Below are 23,597 nucleotides of genomic sequence, written 5' to 3' on the forward strand. Positions count from 1 at the left end.
CAGGAAGGTCTGTGACTGTCTGACCACTCTGAGCAGACACCGCCTCTGAGTCGCCTGAACTCTGTGCTCTGTATGCCGGCTCCTGGGGGTGAGTGATGACCCAAACACCACACTCATTAGCCAAAGCCCCAACCCGAGGCAAGAGAGCATGCTCCCTGGGCACGGCCAGCTACCACGACTCTGATGCACATCATGGCCTGGCCATGAATCTTCTACTGGTAGGCTGGAGAGAAGGGAACTTTCTTTCAAATGACTAAATGGTTAAGAAGTGATTAATCTCTGTCTAAATATAAAACCTCCAAAACGGAGGGAGAGAAAGAAGGTGTGTCCTTCCTATCAAGTGGAATGGGAAAAGGAAAGTGGAAAACAGCTGTGAAGCTATAGAACTGGGCTATTCATGAGCCCAGAAACGTTCTCAGAAGTCGGGAATTTAGGCCAATTCATTTCCTCTGTTCTTTCTTCCAGGCCCATCGCTGTAACATAATGCTTTTACTTGATATATAGCAAAGCCAATTGTCCCCCAAGGACAAACCAAAATCCAACACAATGACAAACACATTTAATTCTCAGAACTTAGTTTGGTGCTTGACGGTCCCCGTCAATGGGCATGAGCATTGCTCCTGAGGTCCCAGTACTTGACTTATGTGCAGATCAACAGGCAGCTGCGTCCATCAAACGTCCAGAAGGAATCTCCTGACCTGAGCCAGGTACTTGGGCTGCAGATAGTCACCCAGCTCTTCCTTACTGACCCACACATGACGGGCCTTCTTCCCAGTCTGTGAGAAGTCTCCTGTGAGCAGAAGAGCTTTGAAGAAGAAGACTTTGACCCCAATGTCACTCTCTGTCCGCATTGCCTTGGGGAGTTTGTACTTGTAGTGGCCACAAGGTGCATTTCCTAGGAACTTGGCTTCCATATTGTTTTCTGAAGAGAAAAGAATTGGAAGATTAGGGTACAGCCATCTGCTTCTTCACCCAAATCACAGGAGACTCAGAAAAGTCACTTCTAAGAGAGCTAAAGATGATCGCCATGAGTATGGCAGTCCTGAAAGGAGGCTCCTCCCCTCGAACCAAATGCTGTCTAGTCCGGGTGCCAGGCTGCCTCTGTGGGCCTGAAGTCCACGGTGCAGTTAACATCATCTAGGAGTCATAGCAGCTGGCTTCCGCCTTTAACCCTGCCACCAGCTGCTGAAACAGGACCGAGAAAGTTGGTAGCTGTAGAGCCAAGCTCGTCACCTCTAGAAGGTCTCCAGTTTGACCTTTAGGGGAGTGGGAATGAGGGAGCTTCCAGAAGTAAAGTCTTGTTTTCCTTCAAGATCCTTAGCTAGTTTAGCCCCTCTACGTAGCCCAGGCCACAGAGTGGTGATCACGCTGCCTCAGCGTTTCAAGTACTGGGATCGAAGGCATCACCACATCCAGGGCAGATCTAGCTTCTGCGGTCTACAACCAAGAAGGAGCTAATAACCCAAATCTAGCACTTCAAAGATGGCAAAACGGAGAATTACCAAATGGAACCTGAAGAACAGTTAGCTAAACAGAAAAACAGAGTTGGAGACCAACCTCAGAATTCACACTGACACTGTGGCCCCAAGACTTAATTGAATCTTTATAAAAGATTTGTTCACTTTGAATGATGATTTCATGAACAATTTGTACTTTTTGAATTACAATATATTTTCAAATTTTTCACTAAAAAAGCAATGTTGGTATTTTACATCTCAAGAGGGGCCCCAACCTTCAAAAACAAGATTATTATTTTTTAAAAAACATTATATTTGCCCACATAAAATTCACATCTTTCAGAGAAAAAATAGAGCACACAGAAAACTGCAAGGACAAAATTTTAAACTTGAGTGGTGTGTATTAGTGACACTAAGGTTCCCAAAGCAACCAATTCCTGGGAGGTTGAGGCAAGAGAACCAGCAGTTTGGGCTCATCTTCAGCCATGCAGTGGGTTTGAGAACAACCTGGACTACATTCCATCCTGTCTCAAAGAACAACAGAAAGACAGACTCAAAAAAACATTTTCAGCACATCCAACAAAGGAATAATAACTTCAGGTACCAAGAAGCACTTGGGAGCCAGGCATTGTGGCACATGCCTGTCATCCACAGTGTGGAGACTTGGCCAACAGGACTGCAAATTCAAGGCCAAAGTAGACTACTTATTGAGTTCAAGGCCAATCTGGGCTACACAGTGAGATCCTATCTCAAAAGAAATGGAATAAAGGACTCGGGAGATGACTCAGTGGGGACAGGTATTCGCCACCAAGTGGATGACCTGAGTATAGCATGTGCATGACCACACACACACACACACACACACACACACAAAAGCAATTTAATTTTTTAATTAAAAATAATCATGTTCTTGAATATGTACAGAAACATTTCTAAAAGAATGCAAGGAAAAAATCGTCAGTAAGCATTACCACTGAGAAGGAAAACATACTTCTCGTACCGCACTTACTAGATACTGAGAACCATTAAACGAATGCATGAATTAGTGTTCTCCAGCTTAGCAAAACATTGATAGCACCAGATAGATTTACATACAATGTGCATTTAAATGCTATACTAAACGTCTGGGAGAGATGGGATGATATTGGTATATTTCTTTATACTTTCCTCAACTCTCCAAACTTAATTGAAAAAGGCATATTATTTTTCTATAATCTGGAAAACACAGATTAAAATATTATCAAGTCAAAAAATAAAAACATTTCACTACAAACAAGACAGTTCACAGACTTACGAAATACACTGAGTATCTTAGCTAGGGATTCTATAGCTTCAATGAAACGCCACAAACAAAAAGCAAGCTGGGAAGGAAAAGGTTTATTTGGCTCAGACTTCCAGATCATAGTCCTTCATTGGAGGAAGTAAGGACAGGAACTCAAACAGGGCAGGAACCTGGAGGCAGGAGCTGATGCAGAGGCTTGCTTCCCAGGCTTGCTGATTTCTTACAGAACCCAGGACCACCAGCCCAGAGATGGCACCACCCACAAGGGGCTGGGCCTTCCCACATTGATCACTAGCTGAGAAAATGCCTTACAGCTGGATCTCAAGTAGGCCTTTCCTCAACCGAGGCTCCTTCCTCTCTGATGACTCCAGCTTGTGTCAAGTTGACACACAAAACTAGCCAGTCCTCTGAGCATATGAAAAGATGGTCAGTCTCAATAGCAAAGAGGTAAATACTAATTCAAGAGAGATTATTTCTACTGACTGCACAGCTACAAACTAAAACAGGGCTATTTCATGTGCTGGGGAGGTCCAGGTAAGCAGGCACTACAAACAGTTCCTGAAGAGGTCATCACTGCACAATGGAGTCGAGCAGGCATACTTCCCAAATCCTCCCACGTGCACACCTTTACCCAGTGATTCCACTCTAGAAATTTCATCTTGCAAAAGTGTGGAGTCAGTGGAGAAGGAATGTATTTTCACTTTTCTTACATATGTATTGTGTAAACTTTCTTTGCTGTTCTATTTTAAATTTGCTACTTTATGAACTTTGCAATAAATTTGCTATTAATATAAGTTTTATATACTAAATATAAACATACCTATTGATATCCTACTTTTACTTTCTTTAGCATTTACTGAATAGGAATGTTCAAAGAAAGCACAGTGCCAAGGCAGAACCCTTTCCACAAGGCACAGAGAAGGCAGAGCTGAGCAAGCATTGGCCATGCACACTTGTGAAAGGGAACCTGAGAGTGTGTACAACTGCCAATCCCTTTATGATGGCTGAGAGGCTGAGGGAAACAAAGCCCCCACATTCCACTGTACCCTGTTGCCTCTTTTGCTGGCTAAAGCAGCCCCAGTGAGAAAGGACCAAGGGGCATGCAAACTTTTGACATTTTCCAGGAGCACTTATCCTGGTGGCAGAGCCAATCAAGTGGCTAGGTGCCTACACTACTACCAAATCCACTTACCCAACACCAGCCAGTGTCCACTCTGTGCCAAATACTGTGGAAAACTCGTGAAGAGGAACAGAGTCTGTCCTGACCTTCGGGGAATTCAGAATTCTCGCTAGAATGAAATGTGTGAATGAACCACTCTGGTGCAGTAGCATGAGTGAAAGAACAGTCTCCGCTACAGCACAAGCAGCCACGGAGCAGGCAGAGCGCCCAGTCCGTCACCAGACAGGCCTGCAAAACAGCAGGCACAGAAACTGTCTGCTGTGTAAACTGCTTGAATGAGCAAGAACTAGAGGAGCTCTTGACCTGGAGACAACACTCTCCTAAAGGGAGGGTGTGTGCACAGCAGAAATGTGTGACTAGCCACTGATTCAAGAAACACAAGGTTCTGCTGCCTTAGAACTTGGAATATAGATTAACTCACTAAGCTGCTGAGATTGGGACCGGAATAAGGCTCTGTGTGGGTACAGGCATATTTATGAAGAACACTTAAGAATTCTTTGCAAAGAAGTGACAAGAGATTTTATTCAGAAAACACATGTCAGTAGCATTGAGAATGTAAAACAAAAGCAAGGAGGAACTTTTTTTGGCATTCCCAGCACAGTGTTTCTCACCCATGCTAATTTTGTTCTCTGGGCAATACGCAGGAACACTTTTTTAGTTGTTACACTGGGGGGGTAGGGTTGGGAGTGGGAATGAAATATTGCTACCGGCAACATTGAGTAGAGGCCAAAGATGCTAAACCCCTTACAATACACAGAAGAGCCTCTCCCAAGAATTAGATGGCCCCAAACACTAACAGTGCAGTAGTCTAGTGAGACCAGGTAAACCCCAAAGAAACAATCATCAGAATGAGGTCAAGGGTAATGCTGAGGTTTCTAGTTGAATCAGTGGATAAACCATGGTACCCAGAAGCACTATATCACTGACCTATATTCCCAACACTGCTTCTTGGTACCACAGTCCCATAGACTCAATCTCTAGTACTGAAAAACAAAACTTTTATTTCCTGAGCAAGAATTCTGATTAACTGACCGGGGCAGCGCAATAGAGCCAATCACGTTGGCAGAGGTGCGGGTGAGCCAGTCCTGAAGTTGTGAGCACGGAAGAACTGTCCCCATTGCTCACCTGTCATGTGACAGCATGGGTGGGGGAGAGATGTCCCCCATCGATACCCAGGTGAGGGAGCTGTAAGACAGACAGAAGACCCACCCCTGCCCACTACCAACTGCCAACACGCAGGAGAGCAGGCCCTGCACCTCAAGTGGGCAACATAACAGAGCCAGCCCCATTGGCAGAGGCGTGGGTAAGCCAGCCCCGATATTCTGAGCATAAAAGAGCTGTCCCCGTTACTTAACCTGTCATATGGCAGCATGGGCAGGCGAGAGATACACACCGCCCAGCAATGCCTGAGACAGGTGGCAGAGCTGGCCCTGAGGTCCTAAGAACAGGAGAACTGTCCCTGCCCCTCATCAGCTGCAGCACTAGGGAGAGCGGCCCCTATGCCACACCTGGACACACAATAGAGATGGCCCTAGAGTGTGGGAGGTCCTTCTGTATATATGTTGCTTTTATTGGTTAAGGAATAAAGAAGCTGCTTTTGGCCAATGGTTTAATAGAATATAGCCAGGCTGGAAGAGATACATAGAGAGAAAGTAGGCAGAGTCAGGGAGAAGCCATGTAGCGGCAGGCAGGGAGACACTCCAGAATCTTGCCAGTAAACCATGAGCTTCGTGGCAAAATACAAAATAATAGAAATGGGTTAACCAAAGAGATAAGAGCTAGCTAGCAATACGCTTAAGTGATTGGCCTAGCAATGGTTTAAATAATACAGTTTCTGTGTGATTATTTCCTAGTCTGGGTAGCCAGGAATGAACAAGGGGCCTCTGCTAATAGTCCTGAAGGTGTAGGTGTGAGCGATCGGACCCTGAAGACAGGAAAGCTGGAGAATTTGCCCCACCCCTTGCATATCAATGCAGAAGAACTCCTGGTGGTGAGGACAAGGGAGAGTTGACAAGCTGACCAACCTGCAACTACCCAGAACCAGGATTATGTGTTGGTCCACTCCAACATCCATGCCATCTGTGATCTGCTGGACATGTGAAGGGGTCAGTCCCGCAGACCCAAAGCTGTAGGATCTCCACATCACAGGGCAACAGCAGGATAACCAGGAGGAGTTCCAGTGAGGGACCAGCATCAGTAGTGTAGCAGAAACCAGAGGCCTTGAACCAGACCAATGGCTCTTTGCAATGAACACTTACAAGTAAAGATAAAGGAATAAAAGGGTTCACTGTGTGACTCACTGTGTCACACTGCAGCTTCCATGATGATATTATGAGAATAATTGGTTTTCCTTCTCTCTGTTTTTCTTTTTTCCCTTAAATTTAAATTTGCAAGGACAGAGAGTGAACCCAAAGTGATGGGGAAATGAATGAGATGGAGATGTATGATATGAAAGACACAAAGAATAAATAAAAAGAAGAAAAAGAAATAATTCTGAGTAATGTAATCATTGCTAAGTGGTTAAGGCAATGAACTAGAAATCCGTCTCCCAGCACAGGAATGAACTTGCCCACTAAGGACTGGGTGTTGTGGCTCAAGCATACAATCCCAACATGCAGGAGGTGAGGGCAAGAGGATCAAAAGTTCAAGGTTATCCTCAAGTACATCAAAGGAAATTCAAATCCACCCTGGGCTACCAATAAAAAAAGAAAGAAAGGAAAGAAGGGAAAGGAGGACAAAGAGGAGTAGAAGGAAAAAGACAGGGACTGAAGAAGGAAGGGAAAGGAAGAGGAGGGGAGGGGAGAATTAAGAAGGTGTTCAATGCACTAAAATCTCAGTACACTAACACGGGGCACTCACTGGTTCTAAGGAAAATCCTTGCCAGAATTTTGTTTGTTTGCTTTTTGGGTTTTTTTGTTTGTTTGTTTGTTTTTTGCGGGGGGGGGAGGGTGAGAAAGGGTCTCACTATATATCTCTGGCTGTCCTTGAACTCAAGGGGATTCCCCGCCTCTGCTTCTGAAGTGTTGAGAATTTTACTCCTCTGTGTCCATTAAACATCTCCCTCTCTAGCCTTATGTCCAATCACAGTCAACCTGAAATGAACCTGGAGTCTTTGGACGTTAAAGAAGTTACCTGATAGTTTGTCCAGGATTCGTTCAGCTGTCTCTCGAAGGGTCTCCCCAGGTTGCCACTGTACTTGAGGGAGCATCCAAAAATCCTGATCACCAAGCTTCTCTCTGACTAAGAGGACAAGGTTCCTGTCAAGCTTCCGATGCAACGAGGTCCGGTCATTTTTTTTATCAGCTTCTACAAAAGGGACAATCAGAAGAGATCAGAAGAGAGAGAAAAACAAAAAATAAAAAAAAGTCTGATCTTCCAAAACCAAGTATTTTGAGTTTTAGAGCCTTCCTTCGACTTCCTCAAGCCCTGTCCTCTAAGAACTCATAGCCAAAGTATAACCCTAACTTAAACCAAAAGGTAAGCATTGGAACCAGAGCTGAACTTCTCTCGTGAGCACAGTGCACTTGAAGCCTTTGGAAAAGAAGCAATGCCTGTAACAATTCAAACATAAGCACTGGAATACAGCTCAGAGGCAGCGCACGTCCCCTGCAAGCATGAGGCTCTGGGTTCAGTCCTCAGCAACACATACACACAGTTCAAGAAACAAAACAAATAAACAAGCAAACCTGCCCATTGGATTTAACAGCATGACTGGGATCTTGCTACCCCACTGCCTCTGTTCTTTAGTCCTTGTCCTAGAAACAAGGACAAGAGGCTCAAAGTGACTTCCTATAAAACAGGCATTAGAGAGAGAAGACTTAATTCCTCCCAGTCTCTGATCCAGAGCAGAGGTAAAATTCAAACAATAATTGCAAGCTTTAACAGAAAGAGAAAGACACTTTACTCCCCCTAAAAATAGCTTAAGTCTTTTAAATGTTGGGTTAGGGGGATTATAAGGAATAGGGGGAAAAATGTTATTTTCCTGGAAACTGTTTTGTTTCTTGATGCTACTTGCTATTAAAATGTAAAGCAGTAATGAGGTGACTGACCTTCACCTGGAAATCAGAATACCTCACTTTCCATTCCTTGAGGGTGGCCTAGGTCACAAACCTGTCACTCGAGCTCCAGGTTTGAATTGTAGGAATGCCTGCTCCCACGCATCTTCTAAGTCTTGTGCAAGTGTAACGCCCTGCTCGCCTTGGTCATCGTCATAAAGGTCAGCTTTCTTCTTTGCCAGTCGCTTAGCTTCATCCAGAGCACGAAGCTCATGGTCTGAATACAGGCTTCTTTCTGTCTCCACCTGGAGAGTTGAAAAGGAAAAGGAGAAGAAAAAAAAACAAAACAAAACTACCGCATCCTTGGCAGGCTTGGAAGCACATCACTTAATACACTCAGAAATATAATCAAAACACTATACAGATGCAAAGAAGAAAAAAGGCCCACTGGACTATCAGCTTGAGGGAAATTTGCCAAAATGTCAGAATGTGATAGAGACCAAGATTGCCAGGAAGAACAGAGGGGTGGCGAGGCACTGTGAACCCCACCCCACACTCTAGGTCTATGGGTCTCTGGTCAGCATCTCTTCAGGCACTTTCCTGCCTCGAAGACACTACAACATTACAACATCCCTTCTTCCTCGAATATCCCCCCTCACACTATTCCTCCCAGATGTCTACTCATCCTTCCCTTCTCAACTTAAGTACCACTTTCTCATCAAGCCATCCTGGACACTTCTCACTAAGATCAAACCTATGTATAGGTTCTGTGTAAAACTCTTCCAGTACTCTGTGTCCTTTTTTTTTTTTTACATAGCGCTTACCAAAGTCTGTAATTAGTCATATGACTGGTTACTGGCTGCACCCCTAACTCTAGTACAGGAAACTCTCTAGAAACCTATAGCTATGTGCCTATCTTATCCATAACTGCGCATGGATCACTTCGAACAGTGACACACAGTATGAGCTATGAATACCTGTGGGGTACTTAACCACCCCTAACTGGTCAAGAGAGTAAATCAATGAGCAAAAAGCACTGAAAAGAGCTTATATTCGTATTCCCAAGACAAAAGCCCCTAGAAGTGTGGGGACAGCTAAGATCTTTCATTACTATCTACAGAGACTCAACACCCTGACAGCAACCACACTTGAGGGTTTGCCCATGTTTCCTCACTTGCCCTTCACAGAAATTGCTCCCTGAGATAAAAAAACAAAGCAAACTTTAGCACGTGCATCTTACGGAGTGCCCACTGTCTCCAAGGCTTTCTTCCTAACACTCACCACTTCGAAAAGACCATGCTGTCATCTGTCAGCGCCTAATTTACAGGAAGCAATTACTGTTCACCACCGGCTCCCTGCTGTGTTGAATGTACAAGAAGTAAACCATCCACACAGAGTGCCCAGGAGAAAATAAGCCAATTCAATTAAACTCTGTTGCACACCTGCTCTAAACTAACCTAACTCACTAAGGTTAACTTCCATCTCGGAGATGTCACTAAAGATCAAGAGGTGAAATGATTTGCTCAAGGTCACACAAAGTACCAGAGTCACCATGGAATCGAGGCCTGCTTGGAACTGCTGCTTCCCCGCAAAGCACCCCGAAGCCCGCCTTACCTTTTGTAGTAGATCCGCCATCTCTTGCTGCAATGGGGTGAGCGGCTTGGTGATCAGCGGTGGCCGCTGCAGACACAAGGCACCCAACAGGCGCCATGGAGACCGGCTGCCTGAGGGCGCAGCCTCAAGAGACAGGAGGCGAGAACGCGGGCTACTTGCCCAGAGACTGTCGAGACGTCGCCAGCCTCTAGCCACCCCTAACAGAGTACGCCCTATGGGCGCCGCCATGTTTCCGCCTTCCCACAAGGCACCGCGGCTGCCAGCGCGGCTCCCAGCCAACCCCACGTTCCCATGAGGCAACGCGGACCGGCGAAGGGGCAGAACCATTGCAGTTGGGAGAGGGAGGTGAAATTCTTGATTAAACCATTAAAAAGGGAGAGAGTCCCATATAAATGATTTTATAGAGCATTTAAACTTGAACAAAAAATACTCAAGGGGGAATTTCAGAGAAATCGGATGATTTCCCTTCTGTGTGCTCCCCCGCAGATGCTCATGGTGCTGACTCCATCTCGGCCGGCGCCGCGGACGGGAGCTGACGAGGGTCAATTTCAATCATGCAGGCTGTAAGAAATGCAGGATCGTGGCTCCTGCGGTCTTGGGCTGGACATGGGATGACCAGGTAAAGGCTGCCCTTTCGAGCCCACGGCCACTCTCGAACCTTCCCGCCTGCCTCCCAGGCCGATGTGCCACTTGAACCTCCCAGAGGACCGTTAAGCCAGTCCCTCACCGAGCTCTTCTTTGCAGGCTTGTGGTGGTTGCCCCAGCTCAGACTATCCACACCGGAGCCCCGAGGTTAGAAGACGCGGCTGCTAAGCAGAAAACTGAAAAGGAAGCGGTTCCAAGCCGCTTCAGGTGAGGGTTAAGTGGGTCCAGGCTTCTGGACACTTGCATCCTGTGACTTCTGCCCGCCACCCTCCAGAGTCATAGAAAAAGTGAATTCCTGTCATTTGCCATCTGTGGGAGTTTATGCAAAGCAGCGTTTGATCCTTCTCAAAATGAAGATAACGCTTAAAAGGGTTGGTGAAGATAGAGGTGCATAAAGTAGCTGTTGAATTAGCAACAGTTGACTGAGCGTCGTACATATATAGTACCAGTTTTCTTCCCTTGTGAGGTAGGCTTTAGGTCCGACTAGCAACTTTCTCTTCCACCAGCACAAAATGACTTGAGGAACTACACCAACTGCATTAGAGTTGGTCAAAGGCTCAGCAATAGTTTTGCGCCTAGCCCTGGGAAGTGACATCCTGCCTTCCGCAAATGTAACTTCTTCATATACGTTCACTTCACATCTATTTAACAGTTACTGAAAAATCTAATACCTTTTAAGTACCGTAAGTACTGGAATACAGAAGGTTTATTCCACCCCCCAAGTGGTTCACAGACTTCCCAGAAAGATATAGGCACATCTGTTTTAACCATAATCTGATCAGAATAATAGAGGTAAGAACAGGTTGGACCTTTAGAGTAAGGCATTCCTGAGGAAGTCAGGCAAGACTTAAGGTACCCTGGAGTGCAGAGGTGATCGGAAGAGAAATTGAGCTGGACAAGACCAGAGGCGTCATTCCAGGCAGAGGCAGCGGTCTGGAAAGTCAAGCTGTGGAGAACATGGTGGGTGATACCTCTGGGAGGAGACACATGGCATCTGGCTTCCCTGTCGCCCTGGCGCTTTTACGCTTTACCCTCTGCAGGCAGTGAGCGACTGCTGATGGAATTTAATCCAATCTGTTGCAGTCAGTTAGGCAATCTTAGGTACTTTGGGGGTTGTGAGCCTTACATCCCAGTTCCAACAGTAAAGGCCCTGTCCAGCAAGCTGGCAACCAAGCAGGGCCACATCTGTCCAGCTTTGGGGAGAGTTGATGACATTTAATTTATTTGTTTTTTAAGATGGCCCTACTGTGCAGCCCAGGTTAGGCTCAGATTTATAATCCTGTTACCTTGGCCTCATGAGTGCTTAGATTCTAAGAGTGTAGCCCAGCCCCAGCAACCTTGCTTACTCTTTAGAGAGTCTTTGCCCACTGTATTGATGTTAAGCTACAGGGAGCAAGGATGGAAGCGGAGAGAAGACTTGAGAGCAATTATAAGGCAATAAAAACAGTCTAGGTCAAAATGAAGGTGTCTGGACCAGGGTGGGATTTTAGCCATTTTGTTGGTTTGGGTGTTTTGTTTTGAGAAAAGGTCTTGCTGTGTGACCTAGGCTGGTCTGGAATGTCTCCTGAGTGCTTGGGATTACAGGCTTTCATCAACACCCAGCTAAGAAGCTATTAATATAAAGGTTGAGAAAAAGAGAGGTGCGAAGGCTCAAATTTGAGCACTAAACAACGGAAAATAGCAAATTGTTATATATTAAGACGGCAGAGACTGATGGAGTTTAGCTCTGTGTGGCTAAGCTTGAGATGCCTTATACTTGCTTTAAAATGGCCTTGTACAACCGCATATAATAAAAGTGAAAACCTGAGACACCTAGCTTCAGAGTAGAGATGTAATACAGACAGAGATTTGGGGGAAGGAAGAACCAGTGAAAGAGAGAACCTCCCCAGGACAGGTAGAAAGAAAACCAGACAAGATTTTCTTTTTAGCATGGTACAAAGTAGGGAATGGAGCTATGTTCAGAATTGCAGAAAAGCTGGGTTTGCAGGCAGATAGCATGATTACTCATTGGATTGAGTGGTACAGAGTGGGTCAGTGACCTTGACTACAGCCTGCCTTCCTGATGGAGAATGGGAAATAACTTCTAATTGGAGTGGGTTGGTTTCGAGGAGAATAAACAAGTATTGTCATTCCTTAAGGAGGTTTTGTTATAAAGGAGAATAGAGAAGTTCTTGGGAACCTGGGGGGTGGGGGGTACTTTTTGTTCTTCTTGTTTTGATTTTATGTTTATGACGTGACAGTATGTTTTGCTTCTGGGAAAGCCTGATGCTGAAGTGGGAACATTGCAGGAACAGAGTCCTTGTGGGGCTAATAGGCAACCGGAACATTGTGGCAGGAGAGTCCTCGACGGCCCTGGGCACAGATGTTTGGTGGTGGAAGCTGGAAGAAAGTCTAATTGATTCTATTTCTCTGTAGAGGTCATCAGCTGGCCCTGAGGAAACAGAAGGAGCTGGATGGTTAAGGAGACAAAAGGAAGTGTAGAGGAGGCCTCCTGGAGAATGGAAGGATAATTGAACTGAGAATGGTTGTCAGGCATCTCGAAAGCCTACTTGATGCTGGAATGTCATTAAAATGAAGCAGCGGTTCTTGGTAGGGACTTTTAGCAGTGTCTAAAAGCTCTAGTGGTCCTAAATTAGAAGATAGAATCTAGTGGACTAGAGCCAGGGATGCTACCACGCTCCTTGCTGTCACAGGACAGCCTCCTCCAGCAGTGTCTTGTCCCAGCTGTCAGTTGAAAGCCCCGCTATAGAGCCCAGTCGGCCATGCAGTGTTTGCACAGACTCAGATTTAATAAGGGCTGGGAGTTTGCCAGGAGAAAGTAATGACGTAAGAGGGGAATTGAGACTAGACTTTAGTCCAGCTGAGGTTCCTGAGGTATGTGGAGTGACAGACATCTGATGGGCTCATCAAGAGTGGTAGGGGATGCTTGAAGCCAAGGCTGCGATGCTCGGCTGGCAATGATAACTGCTGGCTGTGACCCCAAGGGTCAAGGTCGGACAGAAGACAGATGATGGTTGAAGGAGACAATGTTTAGAAATTAAAGTGCAGGCTTTTGGAGATCTTGCTGACCCCATCTGCAGTTATATAGAAGTAGTGCCATAGAACACCAAGCCCTGGCTATGGTTTTTGCAGTTTGTTTCCATTTTTAAATAACTTTTTGAAATTAAAATATAATTATATCATCTCTCCCATTTCCTCCTCTTGATCCCTCCCTTATACCCCCATTTTCTCTCTCAAATTTAAGGCCTCTTTTTTTTTTTAATTGTTGGGGAGGTGTTTTCCTAACTACATAAATATAACCTGATCAGTTCATGTAATATTACTTGTATGCATCTAACTTCAGAGACCACTTGGCATTGGATTACCCATCTGGACGCTCTGTTTCTCCCACCTGGGGGCATTCTTTAGTTGCTTGTATTTGCATTTTTAAAGATTATGTAATTAAGCCAGGCCAGGTAGTGCACACCTTTGATCCCATACAGTGCTGGCAGAAGCAGGTGGATCCCTGCAGTTGAGGACAGCCTGGTCTAACATAGTGAGCCTGTTTTGAGGCTGACTCTTGTTCTGTATCCTGGAATGACCAGGAGCACTGTCATCAGAGCTGGTCTTAAACTCAAGGTGACCCTCCTGGCTGGGATTATGGGCAGGCAGGCACTACCATGCCCAACTGAACCTGGGAAGTTTTAGAGGCCTGATCATGGCCATCTAGAATAAATGGCCCGAGCTCCTGGTTTCAAAATCTTGCTATCTAAAGGGGATTGTATCAGTTTTACTGAGACTTAGACTTGTATTTGCTCATTCCCAAGTCAACATAGGAAACAACAACAAAAAAAAAAACAGTGGGAAAACGATGATCATTGAAATAATAGTGTCATCCACAGGACTGGGACACTTTTCCTCTTAGTACAGAAACTGATAGGCCAGCCGCCTACAGAGGCTGCACATCATCGCTAAAATCAGGCCCCCAGGAAAGAATGCGCTGTGCTGAGTTTTTGAAAATAACCCTTGAGAAGCAGATGGAGCCGGGGGTGCTTGAATGGTAGCGTATTTTCTAAAACGGATTTCAGCATAGTAGAAACATAGCGTGGGTGTCGGGTACAAATCTGCGCCTGATTTAGGTGTGTAGGCATAGTGAAACAGCAGGTTTACTCCCATCTGAAATGCTGAATGACAGTTACATGTGTGTTTCAATCTTTAAAGAACAAAGCTCAGACCCAAGACCACTCTCCTCGGTCCAAAGCCTGGCCTCCCTTGCTGGTCCTGTGTCTGTTTAGACTTGAATTTTCTACCTGAAGATGAAGACTATGGCCCCAGGGAAACCCAGCAAGCAAATCAGACTAAGACTAAAAGACCCCGAGCCCAGCACAGAATCAAGGCCAGTGTTCCCAACCCTGAAACACTGGTGTCCAGAAGGTGTGGGAAGAGGTACAGAGAGCCCCTCTGGAACCAGAGACTCTTAGTTTTCATTCTGGTTTCTCTTTGGGTTTTTAGTGCTGTGAAGAGACACCCTGACCATGCAACCCTTATAAGGAAAACATTTAACTGAGGGGGCTTGCTTACAGTTTCAGAGGCTCAGTCCACTATTATCATGACAGGGTACATGGCGGCGTGCCTGCAGGTGTGGTGCTGAGAGTCCTACATCTTGCAGGCAACAAGTTGACTGAGAGAGACACTGGGCTGTGTCTTGAACATAGGAAACCTCAAAACCCACCCCCACAGTGACACCCTTCCTCCAACAAGGACACCTCCTAATAGTGCCACTCCCTGTGAAATTAGGGGGCTAATTACATTCAAACGAGGTCTTTATGGGAAGGGACAGAGTCTTACAGCCTATCCTAAGCTGTGTGTATCCCAGGTTAGCCTTGGATTCAGTTTTCCCATCCTGCCCACCCCCCAGTGTGTATGCTTCCCCCACCACCACTACCCCATGCTCAGATCACAAGTGTGCATCGCTATACACAACCTGTTTTGTTTTGAGGCATGTATGTGTTTGTTTTGATTTAAAGAACAATTGGGAAATTAAACAAATGTTTCTTCTGATTGCAGCATTTACCCTCCCGCTCCAGGACAGGAAAGCCCTCTGCGGTGGGCAGGGATGAGGTTTGAGGAGGTCCCAGTCGCGCACATTAAAGCAACCCACAACAAGTAAGAAAGGGGGTGCATGAGCAAGTCCCCTGTGAGCTGCTTCTGCCTTAGCCCTTCTTCTAGTAGAAGTCGGGTTGCCAGATGCTAGCCTCATCTTGTTTGGGGAAATTACTTAAGTTTCATAAAAATATCAAATAGATTTGTTACACTGTAATTTTAAGGTTTTTGTGCCTTCCTTGGGATTCCTATGCAAGAGTTAGAAGGGCTGTATTAGAAGCAGCTGGTCCTGTTGTGAGCGAAACAATCTACAAATACATAACTTATTAGTAAACCAACCCGAATATCAACTTCCAGACAAGTGCAAACCCTTTAGCCTTCTTCCCTAATGTCCCGTGCACGGCCCCTTCTCTTGCAGGACTAAGTGTAATGGTGAATAAAAGCAGCAAGACTAAAGCCCTTGTCTGCTGTGCACACAGGTACCAAGCAGGCTCTCGGCCACAAAAGTACAGGGTGTTGGTGACAACTTTGCAGGCCAAGTCCCACTTGGAAGTGTGGTCTGTGTTTTGTCACAGCCTGCCTGCCACACAGTTGGAATACAGCACCAGAGACTATAGTCCTGGCCTCCAGTGTGTAGCACAAAGGTTACAGGGCCCATAGAGGCTCCCTTCTGTTCTTGAACTACTGCAGACACAACTTCTCTGCTTTCTTTGTGTTGTTGTGTCTGTGGCCTTTTCAGTCCACCCTGCATCAGAATGTTTCTGTCCAGTGTAGGAAATGTAAGAGGCCCTTGGAGAGGATGACAGCCATAACAAGGCCACAGGCAGGTGCTTGTATAGCATCCCCTTCACTTCCCCTTCCCATGAGCGCCCAGAAAGCTCTGCAGAAAGTGGGGTGACAATAACCAAAGGGGAGACAGGATGCACACCTTAGGATTTTCTTAAAGTCATTCTTAATTATAATTTGCCCTTAAAGACCAAATTATTAAAAAGTTTCACTTATTTAAAATAATTTTTGATCCCAGAATAGTGGTCATAAGCATTTAAATTATCCACTGTAATAAATTGTCATGATAAATAGTTTTGTGGGATTTTTTTTATGCATCTTTGTGTTTTAGAGATAGACACTGAACTGATAGGTCTTAGATTCACCTCATAACAGTCCGCTGATGGGGGGATGGGAGCAGGGTTTAGAGGCAACACTACAATGGAACAGAGCTGGGCGACAGGTCTCCAGCATTTATTCATAGACTTTTTAAAAATACTTTATTATATTCTTGCTTATATGTTGGGGGTGGAGCATAACAATGTGGAGGTCAGAAAACAGTTTGCACAGATGAGTTTCTCCTTCCTCCATGTGGGTCCACCTGTCACCATCAAGCCATCCCTCACTGCTGTTTTCATTGTCATAGTGGAAGATACCTGGAACTGTCCAATGTTGTCCTTTTTTTTTTTAACAGAACATTAGACAAGAATATTAAACCAACATAGCCCCTGCCTTGGGAAAGGCTCGAGGCACACATGTGTCCTTCTGGTGGTACTCTCCTGCCGTTGGGTGATGGCACTCTAGTGTATGATTTGGCAGCCTTTCTTTAACATGAGAGAGGGAGCTGGTGACCTTTTCTTTCTCATTCGGGCTCCTAAGGACTGTAGCAAGCTCCCTTCCTTCCCTGAGCAGTAATAGAGTTATACACCTCTTTTTCCAAGCACACAGATCCAGGTAGTGTCTGCCACTAACGTGTCCCTGGCCCGTGCCTCCTGTGGCACAGAAGGCTTTCGCAATGCCAAGAAGGGCACCGGCATCGCAGCACAGACAGCCGGCATCGCAGCGGCCGCAGTAAGTACCTGACCACAGTGCTGTGCTCTCCCTGTGGCTGATGGGGAGAATTCTCAGCAGACCTGATTTAGAAACACTGAGGGCTCTGTCTACCCCTCTTAGATGTCCTGACTCTGAGCTGCTTAAAGAAGCCGTTGTGGGAAAGTTACCAGCTTTCTTTCTCAGCTTCAGTGGAGAAAAGGAAGAAGGCTTAGGAACCAAGCTCCTTCCATTAAAGACCAGTGGGATGGCGTGAGGGGCTGCATTTTATTCAGGGAGCATGTCTTACAACACAAGTCCCAGAGTGACTATTTAAAAGCAAATTAATAACTACATTTCAGATAGTTCATTATTACCATGTCTTCAGAAGACCCTGTTGTTATCTACTCTTCCAAGAGAATCAGATTGTGTGGGATTGGTCAAAGCCAGGCAGCCAGTTCAGCACCCTGATGTGAAGCCAGATTAGCCTGAGATCAGAGCTGCATGTTTCCTGCTGTAGTGGAGACCTCATGAGTGTGTGTACACTGACAAACAGGACTACTTCCTGGAGGGACACTTGGACCTTTACAGCTAGAATAAGAAAACTATTGATGGCTGTGTGGTAGTGATCAAAACTCAGAATGCTGTAATTACCGACCAGACAGAGGACATTCAGTTCAGAAACACAGTCAGTGTTTGTGGGACCTCTGCGCGGTAGTGTTTGAGTGAGTTCTGGGTGTTTTCCAGGACCCATAATGAGTGTGTTTATAATATGGACACATACCTAACTCTAAAGATGCTAAATCCCACTTTAGAAGTGGACAGGCAGGTCTGCATTTGGAGGGAAATGAGGCAATATCTAGAAGTGTCCACTAGGTGGCAGTGCAGCCCCGTCACCTTGGTTCTTGGCCTGGGTTTGCCAGCTTCTTTGGGTGCTCACCTCCGCTGCCACCCTCTGTGCTTTGCTTCCTTCTGTCTTCTGCCTCCCTGTTGACTTCTGCTGCTGCCATTACCCCGTGTGTTCTGGAGACAGTAGCCAGAGATTGGGACACTGACCTCTTGTTTCTCTCCAGAAAGCCACAGGAAAGGGAGTGACCCACATCAGAGTTATGGTGAAAGGCATGGGGCCAGGACGCTGGGTAAGTAACTAGGGTTCTCCACAGTGTGCGTGAGTGTTCTTTAGAGCCAGGTATGGGGAGTTTAAATGTCCCCTTAGTGAACGCTCCCCTTAGTTCCTCTCGGTTACTCCTACAATCATCTAAGCCCCTCAGAGCGAGCCTAGATCATGTCATTTGTCTCAGCTTCTTGAGTGTTTGCTCCGTGCCAGCCCTGGGAATGGAAAAGTGAATCTCTGGGGAACCATCATAAACACAGCATAGACTAGTGGGTGCGTGGAGAAGTGTAGACCAAGGTGCTGGGGGCCTTCAGGGGGGTCCTGAGACCAATGGGGCTAGGAGGTGACATCTCTCCGACTTTACAAGAATGAGGCCTTGGGGCATGAGTGTGTGTGTCCTGGGAGAGGACAATGCTCATGTTGCTGGAACACAGGGGTCTAGCCTGTGCTCAGATTGTGAAGTCCAGGATGGAGGCAGCGGGCACTGGAACTGTAGGTATCCATGAGCTTCCCTCCCTCCTCGAGCCCTATCTGAAGATGCTGGGTCATCATCATTTTGGAGACCATACCAATTTCCTGTTTCTGATCCTTCCAGTCTGCCATCAAAGGACTGACCATGGGCGGTCTGGAAGTGGTCTCAGTCACAGACAACACCCCTGTCCCACACAACGGTTGTCGGCCCCGGAAGGCTCGAAGGCTGTGACGGGAAGGAAGCGTGTACTTGAACCCGACCTAAAGTCTCCACTCCAGGTGGACCCTGCAGAAAGGCCACTGAGGGAGTTGCTGGGGCCAGCAGCGCTCAAGCCTGTGGGAGAACATTGCTTCAGCTTGCAACTGGAGCAGGAAGTGCTCACCTCTCGGACATGGGGGAGTGGGAACTGTCAGCACAGCTGCGGCTGTGCTCTCAGAATAAAAGGCTATTCTACGTAGTAGCTGTCAGGTTTTGTTCCCGGTGTTAGACTTCTGAAAGATCGTGAAGTCTATAGTGTAAAATGGGCTACAATCCACTGTGCCCCTTCTTTTCACACTGCCATAGCCTCTTAACCAAGGTGTCCAAATCCTGTCATAGCCAACAACTTGGCATTTACCCAGGTGAGCGAGAGCTCTTTGCCGTCCTCTGGAGTCTGTTAGATTTCAGAGGTGGTGGGCATGCTTGAAGTTAGCCCTACCAGGGGGGTGAGGGGGGTTCTCTGAAGTTCAGGTTTCCTGGGAGTGTCTGTCCTTTATACTCGCTCAACTTTGGCAGTCCCCAAACCAAGGAAGTTATCTCGAAAGCAGGCTGGTCAGAGTTGTATAAAACAGGATTTAGCAGAAAGACGTGCGGATAGTGAGAACTGTGATGGTATAGAACCTAGATGTTTGCAGACAAATTGGCACAGCTCCAAACCCCCAGGTTCTGAGGGGCTGTCTCCCTACTCCATTTAATCCTTAGCAGAACTTGTGAGGACAGTAACTAAAGCCTGCTGGAGGCTGCTTATGTTAAAAGCACTGTGGGAGAAGGACCAGCATCTCAACAAAACACTGTCCAAACTGCATTAGAAGGATTTGGGCCTTTATTTTTATTTGTTTATTATTTTGGTTTTTCGAGATAGGGTTTCTCTTTGTAACAACCCTAGCTGTCCTGGAACTAGCTCTTGTAGACCAGGCCAGCCTTGAACTCACTGAGATCCACCTGCCTCTGCCTCCCAAGTGCTTAAATTAAAGGCATACACCACAACCACCTGGTGTTTTGGCCTCTTAGAGAATTGTACTACATAGCTTAGGCTAGCCTTGAACCTTCTGAGTTCTCAGTTTACAGCATCATCACACCTGACACACACCTAATGTGTGTGTGTGTATCTATACATATTTGTATATGTGCACACACATATATATGCATATATATATATGCTGGGTAAGAGAAAGTGAACTGCAGCAATTTTTTATTGATGACAATAAAAGTAATGATTTCAAATAAAACAGACTTTAAAAATGAGGCTTTGGAAACCATTCTTTTGTGGTTTGCTATGATTTGGCCTTTATTCAAATGGAGAAGAGACCTGGAGCACCTGGTTATGGCTCAAGCAGAAACAGCTAAAAAAGCTTAGGAAAACAGACTGGAAAGGGAGGCTTGCTTACCAAGGGACCAAAAGGAAAACACGGGCTGAAAAAACTGATTATCATACTAAGGATAAAGACACGCCCCACTGATGGAATGAAGAAAGAGTGCATATGTAGAAGGCAGTGGCCAGGAGAGAATTTGGGTGTCAGGTCTTAGAGACAGCCCCTTTACAGGAGATACATTTAATTACATGGCAGCTTAGTTAATCTTCAGTCGCTGTGACAAAACACCATGGCCAAGGCAACTTACAGATGAAAGTATTCAATTAACTTACAGTTTCAAAGACTTGGGAGTCCATGATGAGGGAACAAAGGCAGGGAGAGCTGAATGCTCACATCTTCATCTGAAAGCAGCAGGCAGAGAGGACAGTGGGAAGCCTCAAAGCCCGACCCCATCACACACCTCCCAGTCCTTCCCAAACAGTTCTACCAACTGGGGACCAAGTATTCAAACATGAGCTTATAAGGGTCATTCTCATTTCAATTATCATACGTGGTGTCTAAATAGAGTTGAATTAAGTCATAAAGCAATTATGAGATGTGAGCCAAGGGAAACTATGACTTTAGATTTAAGTAGAGAAAGAACTGGAGCAAGAAACAAGCCCAAGTCTCATCGAGTAACGGTTCCACCTATTGTCTTCTCAATTCCAGTTTCCATCCATTCCTCAATTTTGAAGACATCCTTGTCTGGTCCCTGCAAGATGATGCTTTTTTTCCCAGGGTCTAGCCTCGCCCTCTTGGATAACTCCTCCTCGGAGGTGCAGCAGCTGTCCTGTGGGGTTTTATTCTTCCTGGGATCCAAGGTGGCTTGGGAGCCCAAGTGAAGAGTCAATGCTTTTTAGCCAAAACTCCTTCTGCATGCCTGTTTCCACAGTGAGGACGAGACTGCCCAAGGAAAAGCCCAGAACTCGGAAAGATGATGGCCTGGTCTGTAAATGCTGTAGGTGAGCCAGGGAGGGGGTGGGAATAGAGCGACAAGAGATGGGAGAGCATCGCCTCTCGGGACACAGGGGCCCAGTACATCCTGTGCAGAATGCTGCCTAGAGGTCAACCAGCTGCTGTGTGGTTTGAACTCTAGCAGCCTGGAAGGTCATGAGAGACCAAAGGAAGAGGGTGGGAGGCATCAAAGAAGGAGAAACGAGACCCAGGCCAGATGCTGAGTCTGTAAGAGATGTCTGCTGTCATGGGATCTTGAGGATCCAGTACTCTCTCTCTGACATGGTGGACTATGGGTTTGGAGTGCACAGAGAGGACACGGAGCCTAGAGGTAAGAAGCAGATCTCCACAAGATGGCAGAAGACCAGGCTTCCAGGGCAGACAGTCATCTGAGCCCCCAGGGGCAGGTGTGCCCATTGTAAGCCTGGAACAGCCACGCTGCTGGGAGTAGTGTAGACAAATCAGAAGCAAAATGTCCTTGGACTCAGTACACAGGGACTGTTCCTTGTTCTCTCTAAGATTTCATATGATTATACGGAAACAAAAGAGGGCGCCTTCTCCCCCAGCTCTTCCAAAAGCAGCACAAATAGCCAGAGCTGCTTCAGAGGGAGGGAGGGCTGGCCGTGTCTGGTGCTGTATATTACCCGGGGCCTTGGGCTTCATAATTGCTTGTAGGAACACTCCATCCAGTAAACAGTTCTATCCCCTGAACTCTGCCAGATGGCAGCATTCTGTATTTGCTCTGTCAGCACGAACGCATGCCCCACATGGCTCTTAAATGTGGCTAGTGTGGTTAAAGAACTAAGTTTTAAATTTCTTTAATCAGAATTAGCTGATAGCTCTATGTAGTTGGTGTCGCTGTATTGGGACAGTGTGGCCTTGGGTGTCCTCCCTGTGTACCCATTATTGCAAAGACGTCATTACGGCCTGTGAGTCAGGCCAAAGAGTGGGACGGAAATAGCCATGAGTAGGGAGCTAGTGAGAGAAATTGCAGAACATCCACGGGGAATGTTAGCCAGGAAACAAGCCAAGACTCAAGGAAAGGTGGGCGGTGGAGTGACGTATGGGATAGAATTGCAAGTTTTGGTCGGAAAAGAAGAGCGTGTGCATACATGTACGTGTGTGCATTGACACATGACAATAACACAGAGGCAGTGAGTGGGAGACTTAACTTTCTGCCTTCCTCACCTTTAGACTCAGGTGCCTTGAGCATGTACTTATTCAGATTAATTACTAACCCAATAAATAATAATATTAGATAATAGAAATAAAGACCTGGTTTTACCATATATATCCAATGTGTAGATAGTAGATATATAGATATCTAGATACACTTATGAGCTGCAGTTGGGCAATGTGCAAATCGCCTGCTGATTTGTGTACAGAACATCTTTTGAATAGAATTGAACACTCAGCAGCCCTGTAACACTGCCTGTCCCCCTGGTGGTCCTGGAAAAGACGCTGGCTTCGGCTCTGAAGTTTGTGCTGCTAATTAATCTGATTTCTCCCCTCTGACGAGTCAGGTTCAGATCGAATTGTGCACTCGCTCTCACATTAGCATAACCAGTCTTGCCAGGAAAGTCACCTCTGTGTCATTATTGCCTGCTGCAAGGAGGGGGTGGACGGAGCAGGTGCTGTTCCCATAGTGCCCTGTGGCGGCTTAACCACCTAGGATTTGTGTAATCCCCTTGAACGGGAGAGAAATGTCAACTGAGGGGCAGCACTGTGTCACAGGGGACCCTGGCTGAAGACACCTGCTGTCTAGACTCCGATGGAGCCCACACTCTCCTCCCCCATCAGACGTTGGTGGCCCCCTCAGAGCAATGGAAAAGAGGATCAGTGCTGATCCAAAGAGCCTTAAGTCGTTGATGGAGGACTTCTTAGAGGAGACGCCTAGGAGTGGAGGAGACGCCTCGGTGTGCTGCAAAGACCAACTGGACATCCTCGAAGCCCAGTTAGGTCTCCGCTGGGCTCTGGAACTGCTCCTGTGGTCTCCTAGTCCCTCTTATATGTTGGGATGGGAAGAGCTTGGGAGTTAAGAGTAGCATCTGTATTCTTGGAACCCCAGCTTCTCCCTTTTTATTTGTCCTTAATATGAGGGTCCACAAAGACTGCTTACTCTGCCCGTACTCAACTGGTACCAGCATGGCTCTGCCTTCACTCCTTGGGCACTAAATGGAGAGACCTTCACGCCACTCCATAGAGCCCTGCCTGGGAACCTTGAAGTGAATGCAAGTGTCGGCCCCTCTGGCCCTGGCCACGCTGTTGTTAGTGTATATTCTGAAATATTTACCCTGAGATTGTAATTAGAAAGTGTTCTGTAAGAGTCAGCCATCCATCTTCCTGTTTCCTCTCATCTCCTCAACTGTGGAATAAGCCAGATTCTTAAAAATATGCA

General features: G+C 46.3%; 2 protein-coding genes across 2 annotated transcripts; one reads left to right on the forward strand and one right to left on the reverse strand.

Moving 5' to 3' along the window:
* Window positions 1-542: 542 nt before the first annotated feature.
* On the reverse strand, window positions 543-9,788 carry Mrpl46 (mitochondrial ribosomal protein L46). Its single transcript, XM_075952661.1, has 4 exons — window positions 9,529-9,788; window positions 8,030-8,219; window positions 7,052-7,225; window positions 543-922 (listed from the first exon to the last, which is right to left on the reverse strand). Exons 1-4 carry the CDS (start codon window positions 9,754-9,756, stop codon window positions 672-674), a joined length of 843 nt encoding a protein of 280 aa, XP_075808776.1. The 5' UTR covers window positions 9,757-9,788; the 3' UTR covers window positions 543-671.
* Window positions 9,789-9,997: 209 nt separating this feature from the next.
* On the forward strand, window positions 9,998-19,092 carry Mrps11 (mitochondrial ribosomal protein S11). The gene is made up of 6 exons (XM_075952619.1): window positions 9,998-10,147; window positions 10,273-10,380; window positions 15,220-15,318; window positions 16,962-17,091; window positions 18,123-18,188; window positions 18,759-19,092. The coding sequence occupies exons 1-6, from the start codon at window positions 10,083-10,085 to the stop codon at window positions 18,864-18,866; spliced, it is 576 nt and encodes a 191-aa protein (XP_075808734.1). The 5' UTR covers window positions 9,998-10,082; the 3' UTR covers window positions 18,867-19,092.
* Window positions 19,093-23,597: the final 4,505 nt, after the last annotated feature.

Source organism: Microtus pennsylvanicus, chromosome 18 (genome assembly GCF_037038515.1).
Source record: "Microtus pennsylvanicus isolate mMicPen1 chromosome 18, mMicPen1.hap1, whole genome shotgun sequence".
In the NCBI taxonomy this organism is placed as follows: Eukaryota; Metazoa; Chordata; class Mammalia; order Rodentia; family Cricetidae; genus Microtus; species Microtus pennsylvanicus.